At 36.2% G+C, this 15,654-nt stretch overlaps 1 protein-coding gene across 1 annotated transcript in view; it reads right to left on the bottom strand.

Moving 5' to 3' along the window:
- LNPEP (leucyl and cystinyl aminopeptidase) overlaps positions 1–15,654 on the bottom strand; it is a 103,900-nt gene that overhangs the window by 49,369 nt on the left and 38,877 nt on the right. The window contains exons 2-4 of the mRNA XM_003277197.4: positions 10,797–11,637; positions 5,548–5,686; positions 4,109–4,240 (exon numbers count right to left, since the gene is read on the bottom strand). Of these exons, the coding sequence (XP_003277245.2) occupies positions 4,109–4,240; positions 5,548–5,686; positions 10,797–11,637 (1,112 nt within the window). The remainder of the gene's footprint in view (positions 1–4,108; positions 4,241–5,547; positions 5,687–10,796; positions 11,638–15,654) is intronic.

Here is a 15,654-nt window from a genome sequence, read left to right as displayed (position 1 = left end):
CCACACCTGACTAACCATGACTAGATTCTGATTCTACATGTTATGCCTGTGTACAGTAAAAACAAAAGCAGGCAGTGGCAAACAAAAGCATGCAGTGTATTTCACAACTGGCCTAGAATTGTCTAGGTAATTCTGGTATTTCTGAAGGCAGGGGGAAGTTTATGGAATAAAGAATGAACAGAAATGATGAAATATATGTTCTTCTTTTTTAGGTCTTTGACAACAACGCAGTATTTAACACTGAACAGGACACATGTAATAATCTATAGTCAACTTTGAAATTTTTAGTTGGTGAGTAATATTGACTTTAGTAAGTAAAGCTCTATTGCCTTATTTCTGAATATTGCCTTATATCTGAAACTACCCGTCAAATATTACAAAATAGAAGCCATCCTAGAGATTTTAGCATAACAAAATCTATCGACATATCAAAAAGTCTAATCCTTTGTTAGACTCCAAGTTTTAAATTTCTGGTCACCATACCTAACATAAACAACAGAAGTTACTTACATCATTTGGTGTAGGCAGCAGCATATTGTGGTGGGCAAAACAATTTTGACTATCACTTACTGATTATGTATTTTAGGTCAATTACTTAAATCCTTTGAGACACTGTTTCCTCATCAGCAATGTGGGTCTAATATGTATCTTCCCCTTATTTGGCTTATAAAATGAAAAAATATTTATAAATGAGTGCCTAGAACAGCTGCCAGCACAGAGTATAACTCCATGCATGTCACATTCCTCCCCATTTCCTGATAAAAAGGAAAGAAATTAATAAAACTGTTATTTGTATAATGTTAATATTTTCAAAACATTTACTTCTGGGTATTAAAAATAATGTAGATTATATTCACTCACATGCAAGGATTTTATAATATATTTACATATGGTAAAAAGTGTGCACTTTATCCATGTGTATGTGCATATGCGTATGTGTGTATATATGTTTGCGTGTCTGTGTATATATATGTATCTATATTATATAATATAGATACACATACATTATATATAATATGTTATATATGTTATTATATATAATATATAATACATACACATATTATATATATAATTATATATATACACATATATATACACATATATTATATATTATATATTATATTATATATAATATGGGCCCTTAAGTAGACTGCTCTCATCCTTTCTCAGTATATATATGTGTGTGTGTGTATATAATTATATATAATATATACACACACACATATTATATACACCCCCCCACACACACACATATATATACTAAGAAAGGATGAGAGCAGTCTACTTAAGGGCCCATATTATATATAATCTTATATATAATATATATAATATATAATATATGTGTATATATGTGTATATTTATAATTATATATGTGTGTATGTGTTATATAACACATACACACATATATAATTTAATTATATATAATTATACATAATTATATATAATTATATGTGTGTATATATTATATATTATATAATATATACACACATATTATATATACACACACATACACAAACATATATACACACATACACATATGCACATACACATGGATGAAGTGCACACTTCCATTTTACCATATGTAAATATATATAAAGGGCCCATAGCTAGTAAGCTGTCTAGGGGGATTTTCAACCCAATTAGACTCCAGAGTCTATGTTTAACAATGTTGTTTCCTAATACAGGTAAATAAAAAGCAAAAAACAAAACATAGTCACCTAAAACTTCTCTATCTCTTCCTCTTTCCACACACATACACACAAGCATGCACATGCACACACATATATGAGAATGCAGTATGTATGTGGGCAATGAATAATTCAGCTTGCCTAGATGAAAGAACTCATAATGAGGCAATTAGAAATATAGCTGAATTTGCCAGGAGTATGGTTTAAACCTGTAATCCCAGCATTTTGGGAGGTTGAGGCAGGAGGATTGCTTGAGCCCAGGAGTTCAAGCTGGCCTGAGCAACATAGCAAGATGTCTCTACAAAAAATTAAAAAACAAAACAAAACAAAACACCTAGCCAAGTATGGTAGCAGGTGCCTGTCTGTAGTCCCAACGACTTGGGAGAGAATCACTTGAGCCCAGAACTTTAATGTTACGGTGAGCTATGATTGCACCATGTACCCCAGCCTGGGTGGCAGAGTGAGATCCTGTCACTAAAAAATTTTTTAAAAAGATCCCAGCACTTTGGGAGGCTGAGGCGGGCGGATCACGAGGTCAGGAGTTAGAGACCAGACAGGCCAAATAGTGAAACCTCATCTCTACTAAAAATACAAAAAATTAGCCGGGTGTGGTGGAGGGCACCTGTAATCCCAGCTGCTCAGGAGGCTGAGGAGAATTGCTTGAACCCGGGAGGCAGAGGTTGCAGTGAACCGAAATTGTGCCATTTGTATTCCACCCCAGGTGACAGTGCGAGACTCTGTCTCAAAAAAAAAAGAAAAGAAAAAGAAAAAAGAAAGATCAGTGTGCAGATGGGTGGAAAAAATAAATTTTAAACAAGAAAAGAAATATTGCTGAATTTATAAGGAAGGCCTTGAATATCAAATAATAAATCTGAATGTAATCCTACAGGTAGTGTGAAGCAAACACAGCAGATGAAAGAGGGAAAAAGGAAGAGAGAGAGTGAAGAGGAAGGAAGAAAAGAAGGGGGGAAAATGCCAAGACTGCATACATTTTGGGATACATAAAAAGTGCTGGGGGTTTTATATCAATGAGTATTAAGAACTACAAAAAAGAGATAATTAAAGTGCTATGAAAGATCAGAGAGGGACTGATTAATTCCAGCTGGGGAAAGAAAGAAATGCTTCATGGAGAAGGTAGTATTCAGCTGAGTCTTGAAGCAGCAGCAAACCTGGCTCTTTTAGATGGGGCTTCTTAGGCTTTATCAAAGCTGCAAACTCTAAATCAAAGGCTAAATATGTAGTGCAACACCTGAAGTGGAATTAACTGAATTATTTCAGATTTAAGCCAGTCATAATATCCTTTTGAAAGGATTCTGAAAAATCCTTGACATAAAGTCTTTCAATCCAAAGGTGAGTGAATCATTATTTAGCACTTAATATTATAGTCTACACTTACCATTAAAAACTTAGTTTACTTTTTGAGTAGCGTCATTAAAGGCATACAGTATTACTGCTGATAAATCACCAGAGAATCCTTATCTCTGTCCTTGTCTCTGAGAGGTATGGGATAGACACGATAGTCTTTTCTAATAGGAAACATATACCCTTTTGAAGTAGCAAAATGATAAGATCCAAGTATCCTGTGATTAATATAAAGCTCTTTAGTCTAGAAAGGAAACCCAAAACTAGCAGTATATTCCCTGGTAGAGCTCAAAAATACGAAAACAGAAACTAAGACATTCTATCATATTTCTATCATCAAGAATAATTGTTTTCAGTTTAATAAATATGATAGAATGCCTTTTCTCCTTCTATGTTGTCAGTATTTGAAAAAATTAACTTTATTAGGTTTCTACTGTGAAATCAAAGTATAAAATCCAATCAAATAATCATTTACAAACAGGTACAAATGACAAAGAAAAACAGAAGAGTCTAATTTTGGCAAAATACAGATAAACCAGATCCTTAACTAAATAAACAATCTTATTTATTAGGACGAGGAATCTCATCAGGATTTGCTTTGAAAAAAGGGAGAACTCATCTAATTTTTACAACCTAGAGCTATCGAATATGTAGCCACTAGTCACATGAACCCTGCTGAACACTTGAAATATGGTTAGTGAGACTGAGGAAGTGAATTTTAAATTGTATTTAATTTTAATTTATTTAAATCTAAATATTCCCCCTAAGGCTAGTGGCTATCACTCAGTTCTAAAAGCTTTAGTATACATATAGTGTCTTACTAAAATTCTCTTTAAAAGTAAAATTTTTTAAAACTTGAAAATTATTGACTTTCAGCTATGAAATTAGTAACAGTAAATAACAGCTAAGCAAAAAAGTAGCATTTCTGGTATAAAATGTCAGAGTGTGATCTAAAAGCTTGTTTATTTCATACAGCAAATACCAGAAATGGTTAAAGCAAGAGTTCCTCTGAACCTCTTGTGACACAGGCTTTCAGACAATTACCACATCAACATACCAGGGTTCCATCTACGTCCTGACTCAGGTTCTTCATCTCTCCCACAATGAAAGCAACCAAGTAAGTGCTCATCTTCACACTCTCAGAAAACTCATCCTGAACAAGTCCATCTTCTAGAACGACTGATGACTTCTACAAGCAAAGGGGAAAAGACAGTTCTGTAACTACAGGAATAAATGGCAATAACAAACAAACTGAGAAACGGAAAATTCAAATCGGAAAGAAGTGGTAAAGATGCTAGCATATTATAACCTCTCAGTATGAATTTCTGCAAAAAGCATGGCTCTTAGTCTCAGTCTGTTGTACCATCCTTCATCCTGAGGACATATGGAGCACAGTGAAAATCCTCAAGGAGTTTTTAGTCCCAAAGATGACCAAATAAATGTTAAGTTAAAGATAGTCACGGAGGTTCTGCTTCTCCCATTAGAACACCTCCAAAACCAAAATCCTTCCTTAAGACCTGGGATTGCTCCACTCTACTGCTACAAATACATCCACAGAAGAAGGAGCTCTAGCTGCGACATCCCTTCAAATGATCTGAAATGGCTTCATGGGGTGCCATGTTGAGGAGCCCCAAGAAAGCTTAGTGGTAACAAAGTCAGTAGTAAGTCATTAGAGAAGTCTGCAGCAGACACAAAATGAGGGAATGTAGGCAACCTTCTAGAATTTTCCAACCACAAATTAAAGTAGGCATCTGCCTCTTTAGAGAAAGATGAAGGTGAGGAGTATGGCTGAGTGTGGAGAGTAAGCTGGTACAGTGCTGTCTGGTTACAGATTACGCTCTCTGCTGCCTACAGGATTGGCTCCATAGCCTGCTGGGTATGGCTGCTGCTCCTCTCCCTTAGCCACATGGGTCCAGGAGGCTCCTAACAAGCTGCACAGTCCCTCAAGTGTCTAAGACCAAAAAAAAAAAAGGAGCCCCTAGGTTCCAGGTTTTGTTTGGCATAAAAACAATTATTGGCTTCACCCTCACTGCATCCCACACAGAGCTAACATCTAAGAGGCTCCTGTTCTAGTTGTCAATCGCCATATTATAACAATATTGGTTTTTCATTTACCAATAAAACACCAAAAACAGTTATTATTCAACACTCTCAAATAACAGTTTACAATAGCAAATTCATCCTGTCTCAGAAAATATTACTCTAATCTTGTGCTAGTTCATTGTATTAATATTTGCACAACTTAATATACAATGCACACTCACATTTCCCATCCACACATTCCAAGTCCAGCAGATCTCCTTCCTCAAGTCCTCCTCAAGGTGATTTCCCAACTGATGCCAATATATTTTAATTTTTATTTAAGTATTTTAAGGAAGAATATTAATGTACATGATTTCAATCATTCTCAACTGTAGTCTGGTAAAGAGGAATTTAAGTGTTCTTAAAGAAAGAGACCCATTCAAAGATTTTTACATTCAAGGAACAGAACAGTACCTTAGGCATATTTGACAAAGTGGTGTATTGCTCATCCCTTATGATCTTGATGATAAAAGTGGCTTTAAATGCTGGTTCATCAAAACAAGGAAAAGCAGATCTTGCTGCCAGGGGTTCAAACTGAGTTGCTGCAAAGTACCTAAAACAAACACAAATTCAATCCAGTAGTTACTGAGCACCTACTGTACAAGGCACCCTGCCAAGTATACTAAGATAAATATGTTACAATCCTAGTGATTAAAGGATCTGCAATAAACTGGGAAAGGCAGAGGTTTATACAATGAACAGAAACTTTATGTCAGGCTGTAAGTCATGTCCTAACAATGAAAATAAAGCAGTGGGAACAAAGGGAAGGAAACAAATTCTGACTAGAGGTTGAAGATATTATAAGGAAACTTGTAGAAAACCTGAAGAGGGCCTAAAAAGATGAGTAGCTGAAAAGGTGAAGAAGGAAAGAACGTATACTCTGGCAAGAGTGGGTAACACAAGTGTGGCAAGCCAGACCTCACTAACACAGGCCTCCATAACAACTGTTTCAGAACTGGCTGAGTGGTTAAGTTAAATATTAAAAGCCAGTGCCCTTATACAAAGGCTGGAATTTAACAAAAGCCCACCAAGAGTTTTGCCTGGGTCTTAAAGCGTGACAAAATAATGAAGGAATACTTAACAGGACCCATTTAGGATTAAATAAGTTTTATTGGAGGGTCTGAAGCAACTCCCCAGGCCTCCACAAACAATTACTGGAGGTCTGAAGGAACTCCCCAAACCTCTGTGATTTAGCAGGAGACAACATAAGGGTAATCACCCCAGCACCTGGACCCATTTAGATTAAGTAAATTTACTGAGGCTCAAGAGGAAGGTCTTCAAGACTCAGACCTTAGTTATGGATTAAAAGAAGTTAATCGCTTATGTCTTTAGAGAAATGCACACTTACATGTAAACATATAGTTTAGAAGGTATATAAGCTCTGGAAAACTTTGTAATTTTGAGTTGGTCTGGCAATAATTTCCAGGCCTTCTCCCTATATAACTGGTTATAGAAATAAAAGGTCTCTTCCCAGTTCATCTGCATCTCGTTTTGGGGCAGCAAAAAATAGCAGCCTGACCCTCAGTTTGGTCTGGGAAAACAAGGAAAGAGAGCGGTGTATGTGCAGAAACTGGGGGTGGCTGTCCAGTGTGGCTGGAGATGAAGCCACAAAGGTAGGGTGCAACTGGCCACTGAGGTCTTAAAAAGGTTTCTGATGGAAGATTATTAAGAAGGGTGGTCATTAATTGCTGCGAATTATCTGTACAGACTCTGGCTTCACGATACCAAACCTCAAATTCACAGCTTGCATTTTCATGAAGACTGAAAAAATTAGGTTTCCTGTAGTATTCTGGTTTCCTTTACTCCCCTCAGAGATTAAAAAAAATTTCCTCCTCTTTCTATAGCACACCAGCAACAGTTGAGAATATGACACATAGAAAAATCCTCAATTACAGTCCGGGCCAGGTGGCTCACGCCCGTAATCCCAGCACTTTGGGAGGCCAAGGTGGGCGGATCACTTGAGATGAGGAGTTTGAGACCAGCCTGGCCAACATGGTGAAAACTCATCTCTACTAAAAATATAAAAATTAGCCAGGCATAGTGGCACATGCCTGTAATCCCAGCTACTCAGGAGACAGAGGCAGGAGAATCGCTTGCACCTGGGAGGCAGAGGCTGCAGTCAGCCGAGATTGCACCACTGCACTCCAACCTGGGTGACAGAGCAAGATACTGTCTCAAGGAAAAAAAAAGAAATGTCCTCGATTACAGGTTGGTGGAAAAGCATAAAAAGAAACAAGGAGAAATCCAGATTTTCAGTTAAGTAAAAGAATAACACAGATCTGAACTTGGGAGATCATCCCAACGTGGCTCTAATCACGGCAAATATGGCCCTGGTGTGCATATCTCAGGTACCAATCAATATAGCACATATACAACCACCACTTTGGAGGTGGTAGCCTCTCTTATTTTGGGCCTAGTTTCCGCTACTAGAAGATAAGGACAAAAGAAAGAGTATGAGATTTGGAGTCAGAAGACCCAGACTCTGTAATTTACTAACCACGTAACTTTGGGCAAATCAGTAACCTACATCTCATACATCTCAACGCCCTTACATCTCATACATCTCAATGTCCTTATTAGTTAAATTAGGACTGAGATAGAATCCACTGCCAAACACCAGGGTTTTTGTTAGAATCAAATAAAACTGTTTATAATAAAAACGACTTGTATACCATATGGTCCTAAATATTAGGATTTTTGTTAGAATCAAATAAAACTATTTATAATAAAAACTACTTGTATATCATATGGTCCTAAATAGATATTTATTACAAATGCAAGATAGTCCTAACTTCTTCCACACTTAAAATTCGTGTACTTTTTTTGTTTTATGTTGTTTTGTTTTTGCTTTTTTTCTGTTAAGGATGTGTGCCCAAATAACTGTTGCTATTGGATTGGGTAAACTGCAAGAAAGGTAGCAATCAACATACATGAAACAATTTACACATATTATGTTTCTAACATTTCATTTCTTCGACCCACCCCCAACATTCTTTTCTAGTTAACAGAAGATTTTGGAAGAGAAGCATAAGGGACCAGGGAATAAAGTTTGATGTTATCCCTACTACTCATACAAGAGAGACCCACTACTTTTGGATAAAAATTAGATCATAACACACTAAGGCAAATAAAACGTTAAACTGCTGTTAAGAGATCCAATCATAACCATCTCACATAAAAATCCCTTTGAGAAGCCTGCTGCTTGATAACACTTATAACCCGTTCTATCTATGCTGAATAACTTGAAGCTTATTCTTTCACTGGAGAGTATATTTCCTTTCCAAAATACTAAAGTTGAACACTTTATCAAGTAGTGTTCAAGACAATTACAAATTAACTGGGGATAGGAGAATTTTAAGCACTAGAGATAACAATGTACAAAGGAAAGCAAGTATGAACTAGAGAGGCAGTGCACCATGGTGGTGAAGAATGTAGCTTCTGTAGTTAAAACGACCTTGGGTTTGAGTTCTCCCTCTGCTATCTGCTTGTCATGAGATGCTGGATAAGTTACTTTATGTGCCTCTGCTCCCTTAGCTGTAAAATGAATATAACGTTAACATCTATCTCTTAGTGAGTTTGACAGAATAAAAGACTAAACACGTAAGAGGCTTGGAACAGTTTCCAGCCCCTCAGTTCCAGGTGAATACTGGCTATTATTATCATCAGAAAGTTCACCATGGCAGGTGAGAACTATGAGAAAGAAAAAACAAGGGCCAGATCAAAAACAGTCTTGAATTAAATTCTGTTAGAAATGAGGAACTGCTGAAACACATCCCTATCCTGAATTTGTTTACCAGTTCTTAGTATCCGTTTGTTATCTAGGACTTTAAGCTTATCATAAACGACTTCGAGATTTAACTCCAAGGTTACTGACTGTCTCTGTCTCTTAGATCACATGGGTAAAGGTAAAGTTCCCTTACAACAAGCAGTGTCTACACAAGGTGTCTGACGTTTACATACAATGGTTTTCCAATCAACAAGAAATATGTTCTTAGTATGCAAACAGACTTTTAGGACATGTGCCCTAGACATCTCTTCCCATCAGAATATTGACCTTGGAATCCTTGTACCCGTTAACTATTTAATGGGAGGAATAAATGTAGCAGAGTAAGGTGATTTTTGGTACGGCCACTTATTGACTTTTGCCATGGGCTGGACTGAGTTGTGGAAAATGTCAGAACAATGAAATATGTTTCTTTAAAATTAACAAATAGAGTATTATAAAACAGTATTTTACAACCTATTAAAATAAATTAGTTCGTGAAACTCTGCTATTCAAAACAAAATAAAAGTATCAGTAAAATGAATCCCCCACGTGATAGTATATCTTGATTCTAGGTATATGTTTAGATTATTTATACCTTTCAAGATGTCTGAAAACTATAATTCAAAGCAATTTTTTTGTCGTTCTCTCTTTTAATTTTGCTTAGCTCTATTAGAGAAGTTTTATACATTTTTCTTCTCTGAGGTATGATTAGAATACATATTTACACTGGTAGATAAAGTAATTAAGAGATGTATTTCTTGTTTTTACGTATAGCTTACATTTCCTGGGGATAATAGGCATTATAGAAGGAGAAGAACTAAAGGCAAGAACTTTCAAGTTCCCATTGCAATTATACAATTGTGTTCAATGCCAGATCTCATGCAAGAATTGAAATGCAGGGCCAGCATGCCATTTATTTTAAAAGTATTACATAGAGGGAAAATAAAATAAAAATTATTTATCTGAATAGAATTATGGATCTTGCTTGGTCTCTTTCTCCATTTAAGAAGGATCAAAAAGTTTCCTTTAGATGTAGAATACTCATTTCTAACTATTTCTCTTAATATGTCAACATACATTAGCCAAATGGTCAGCATCAGTAATTCACATACTGTTTTACAGAGTAATATGAGAGAATGCTCCAATTGCATAAAGCAGATGTAGTGATTTTGTGCACAAGACAACTGGTATCACTGCTACTTAAGAATAACCTCCATACTGTGTGAACTCCATCTTCCCAGAATTTCAAACTACATGCTATGAATGCTAAAAGTACTAAATATATAGTCCAAATAGGGAGCTGAATAATTTTATATTTTGTCTCACCTTTTTTTTCTGAACCAAATTAAGTTTCTCCTAGACCTTAAAAAAAATTTCCACCAGAAATCCAAAATAGACTGGCATTTTAAAAAATAATAAACCAGCAAAGATTAAGGATATTAAAAATGATATATGTAAGCACACCACACTTCACACTTCTTCATGCCCTCTTTCTGTATTTCACTAAGTACCTCCTAAAAGTTCTGCACATTAGGAAAATAGATCTTAAAGAATAACTCATACTCCTCTTTACTCTGCTTCCCAACAGACTTCATGAGGTGACAGAAAACTAGATTCATCTTAAAAATGTGAAAAACTCAAGATAACAAGTTTTTTTGGACATAATCTTTATCCATCCTTTTCCACCAGCACACCCATCTCCACCCCACCATGATATATGCTCAAGGCTTTGACTATGAGAGATAATATATTCTTCTAAATCACCATTCTACTATTTTGTATATAACTTCCTAAATTAAAAAAAAATCACAATTCGTGTCTCTGGTGTGGACAAAGGGATCTATATTGCAGAAGTTATCAGAGCGTAAAACCAGCATCATTTAAGAGGGCTACATACTTTTTCTCATTACTTTCATCTGTGTAGGAGAAGCCATAAAACCCATAGTAAGAACTAGATATATTTGCCGAGTACTCTATCTTCAACGTATAATTGTGCCCTGCTAGAAGGGCTTCGGGGGCAACAATGGCGATCTGTTCATGATATGCATATTCCAGGATCTCAACTTGTTTTTCTTGGCTTGAAACTGCTGACATAAAGGTCACTCTTGAAATATTATGACCTGTGCTATGAAGAATGATATTCCATGTGACCTGAAGAGCCTGAACTGAAATTGTCACAGAACCCCTGAATGTCATCGAGGTTAGGTTCGGGTGTAGGTTGAGTTCATAGCGTAGTGGCACAATGGCAGTGGGAAGCCTGATCTGTGCCCATGGAAACAATTTCCCATTTGTTGCAAATGGCTGAATTAGTCCAATTGACTGGTTTTTTTTATGGCAGCCTTCTTTGGTAAAGGTACATCTGGGCAGTAAGTAAATCACCATGATTACAGAAACAGCAACCACAATGACAAAAGCACAGACCAACATGGTCCTTGCAGAGGGTACTGAACAAGCCCCATCTGGACTCTGCCTGTAACCAGTTGCACTGTTCCGAAGGCCTGAGCTTCTATTCATGAAGGACATGCCCAGCAGCTTTGCTGATGACTCATAATCCTCTTCATCCTCGTCCATCTCATGCTCACCAAGACCCCGCACCAGCAGTCGGGAACCCCGGGGCTCATATTCCACCTCATCAGGCTCTAGAGGATGTAAACAAGGCTCTTTGGCTAAATCCACCACATCTGGTTCTTCCTCAAACATGCTGTTTTCAATCATATTCCTGGGGAGCTGAAGCCGATCTAAAAAACCAAAACATAAAAACAAGGCACAGAGTTAGAAAAAAAAAAAAAGCTCATAATATTAATAACATGTCTTCTAGCTAGACCACATTTAAACTAAGAATTTTTTTAAGTCACTAAGACTTATTTCCATCTCAGAGCTACTGAATCAAATAAGATGTTTATACCATTATTGAGTCATCCATTAAAAACTAAAACATAAATAAAAGTATACCACAGTTATGAAACAAGAAGCTAAATAAACAGGCTGTTATATTTTTTAAAAGTTAGCTGAGATAATACACTAATTTCCTTAATATATTCCTGCCCCTCAACGTGGGGCCCTGCCCTGGGCTTGAAAGGGCTGTGTTTTGGCGTTCCTCTAACTCCGTCTGTCCCCACCAGGCGAGGAGTCAGTAGGATCAAAGGGATGTGCCCACCTACAGTCCATGGTTCCCCTTCTAGGGTTTGGGCACTGCAATCCCAGAATTTCTGTCCAACAGGCCTCAAACCTGCTTCCAAGGTATTTGTGGATCTCATCCCTAAGTCTCATTCTCTCTAGGGAGCACCACAAGCTGGTATGCCCATTTCTAAGATTGAGTGTGGCTAAGCAACAGGATGGGTTATTGTTTTCCCCTGAAAGAGGAATGTTTCTGTCCCAGAGCAAATGGGAAGCAGCAAATTATATAGGAAATTTCCATAAGCAAGAAATAATTTTTAAAAAGACCAAAAGACAATAAAAGTCAGATAAAATTATAATTCAATCTGTTTTTCATGCTTCCATGGCTTTCAGAAGTACAACATATTTCCATGGGAAACAACCATACTGCACACCATGAGTGTTAGTGGATCTCAGTGGGAGCTTTTACAAACCACAACAAACCACACCTTCCAATTTGCCAAAATCACTGAGAAAAAAAGACTCTAGAAGTAGAAGGGTGGATAATCCCCCATATATCAGTACTTCCTAGGATTAGATCATTCAATGTTTTTTATTTAAAATTCATACAATTTTAGTTTTTAAGGGATCTCAAAAGTTATCAAACTGAAACCTCCACTAATCTTCCCTACAAGGCACTTTATACATATCATTTCTAACCCTTACAACAATCCTATAAAATGGCAAGTATTCTATTTTAGACATGAGAAAACAGAAAAAGAGAAATAGATTAATTCGTCTTCATAAAGTCACACAGCTGTTTAGTCATAAAACTGATATTAAAGCCCAGGTCTAAAAATTTGATTCAAAAGTTTATGCTCTTTTCATTATATTGCATCCCTCTACTCAAACTAATTCAATAAAAGATGAGAGCCCTGAATTTTTTATTTTATACCTGGCAATGAAGTTGCTAAAAGTACTATTTCACCATCAGGAGAGCAAAGCTTACAAAAAACTACTGAATATCTAGCTTAAGATAAATGCTATGGATTTTGTGCTACTCAACAAACACTGTAATGGTGGAAACTCTTCATCCATAAAACTTATTATTGATAAATATTAGGATAAAATTTGCAGTTGTGCTGCTCAGTGTGGCTTGTGACCCTGCAGCATTTGCATCACATTGTAGCTTGTTAGAAACGCAGCCTGTGAAGTCTCCACCTAAATTACGAATTTTAACAAATCCTAGGGTGCTTCACGTGAACTTAAGTTTGAGAGGCAGTGGTATAAGCATCTTCCATGGTCAGATCCCAGCCAGCACTAACCACACCATTCCTGAGTATGCTCTGGCCATCCCAAACTGCTTACTATTTTGAGCATAGGCCAGGCAGCTATTCCACGCTATCCTCCACATGTCTTTTTTTCTTTTCTGTTCCCTCTGCCTGCAGTGTCATCATCTCCCTTTCCCATGCCCATCCACCTGGTATTCCATACCTCAGCTTAACTTGCTACAACACAAATTAAGAAAAGTTTTCTTTTTTTTTGTTTTTCCTTTGTCTTTATTACCTTTAAAAAATAAACTTTCTTTTCACTTCACCCATTTCTGCTTTGGGGAGCATATGGATCACAATGAGGTTACCTTTTCCTGACTCCTCTCCAACGTGAACTGTGTACAAGTTATGCTACTTTAAAATTTTTATTTGAATAAAACTTTTAATCATTTTCTAGGTATGAGTTTAGCAATCTGCCATCTACCCATCTACTATGAAAGAAGTACAAAAACATCCTGCTTTTGGGAATATAATCTCCTAAACTTCTTATAGTGCCCCAATTTCTTGTAAAAAAAAAAAAGTATGTTTTGTTTTGATGGTTAATAGTGTTTGGGGTCACACACTTCATTAACAGAGCAAATATTGCTGTATTCAATTTTTTAAAATTGCTTTTAAAACTCTTAATGATTAGAAAGTTTCTGTAGTAGTTTTTTGGAGTCTGGCACACTGCTGTAGACTAGCTTAATTTTTTTTTTTAATTTAAAAATGTCTAAAAAGGCCTTTTTTGACTTTTTTACCACACATGGGAAGATTATGCTCTTAGGCATTTGCCCCATGTGTTTTGTTCTGTGTCAGGCCCAATGCAGACAACAATGGGTTCTGCACAGTATGGTTTTATTTACTATATTTCTGAACTAACTCCAGGTACAATCTCAGCTTAATATTTAGAGCATTCCCATCTCTCAATTCTGTCTGCTTAGAACTTTGTTGCTGTGTTTTTTTATTCTTCTGCCATGCCATTTAAAGCCAAGAGATATTCTACAGTTTGACCATTTGGCATCTCCTGTCTGCATGTCATTAATTTCAAATCTTCTGACAAGGGCTTAGTCAGATGCCTGCCTAAATCCAAATAACTTACTTTTATTATTTCACTCCCAGTCAGAATAATACCAACGTAGAATTTTAATCTTTCAGAAATGGAGATCACATCAACCCATTTGCTATGTTTCACTGTGCAATACAGAAGCATAGTTTTTTTTTTTTGGTATGCACAATCACATCAAGTTAAATATATCAAATCAGGGAAAATCACTTTTATTACAGGTATCCCATGAAGATACATGAAGGTACTTCAAGCCTATTTAAGAAAATGTTGATTTGATTCTTAAGTCAGTACACTTTGATTTTGGCATTAAATTGTAATGTAACACATGATTACCCCTTGCTCGATGGGATTTATTCCTACTGAAAGAAGGGATCCTAAAGAAACAGGGAATTTTCTAAAACCTCTTAAATCCACATATATAAGCTATCTATAAGCCAAAGCAAAGAACCTTCTAGCTGAAATGTTTCAGTTTTAAATAACATAGGCCCATGTGGTTATAATCTAAGAGAACTGAAGACATTTATTTTCATCAGATACTGTGAACTAGCACTCCTCAATGTTATTTGTGGACCAGTGCCAATGTGCAAAAGTGTGACCCATCTGGGCCAGGATATACATAGACTATTAGTACCCAAAAACTTTTATGACGATTTGACAGAGTAATTTTTATGTGTGTTGAATTTAATAATGTTTAAAACTGAGCTATTTTTGTATGTCTTTTTTCATTTCATTTTTCTAATTAATTTTTATATGCTACAAAATTTCTGCAACAGATTAAAAATTAAAAAAAAAAAAAACAACAAACCCTGGTTCTTCAGCTCAGATAATGTGAGAAGCAGTGAGTTAGACTGTCACTATAATGGCAATAACAGTCAAGATAAAATTCTTAACTATGTCAGTAGCAGTGGGAATAAAGAGGAAGGTATGATTACAAGTCACGTCAAAAAGGTAGATGCACAAGAACTGATACTCCCTTGGGCTAGATGGACCTGCAGGGTAGGAGACAGAGAAAAGTCTATGTCAATTCCCTTTACATTCCAACTTGTATAACTGAAAAGAAGGAATGTCATTCACTGAAATTGAGAATATAGGCTTTCACATTTTCTAATTTTTTTTGAGGCAAGGAAGGAGAACAGGATTATGAGATGGCATTCAGTGTAGGATATGATACATCTGTCAGATAACCAGGTGGAGATGTTTGATTAATAGAGTTAAAGGCCTGATTTTAGGTAGACGTTAAAATCCTGGCTTTTCCACTGATCTCAAACAGGTTACCTTTCTTA

The sequence above is a fragment of the Nomascus leucogenys genome, chromosome 2, assembly GCF_006542625.1.
Source record: "Nomascus leucogenys isolate Asia chromosome 2, Asia_NLE_v1, whole genome shotgun sequence".
In the NCBI taxonomy this organism is placed as follows: domain Eukaryota; kingdom Metazoa; phylum Chordata; class Mammalia; order Primates; family Hylobatidae; genus Nomascus; species Nomascus leucogenys.
Note: the sequence above shows the minus strand (reverse complement) of the source record. Positions and strands in the feature narration are given on the sequence as shown.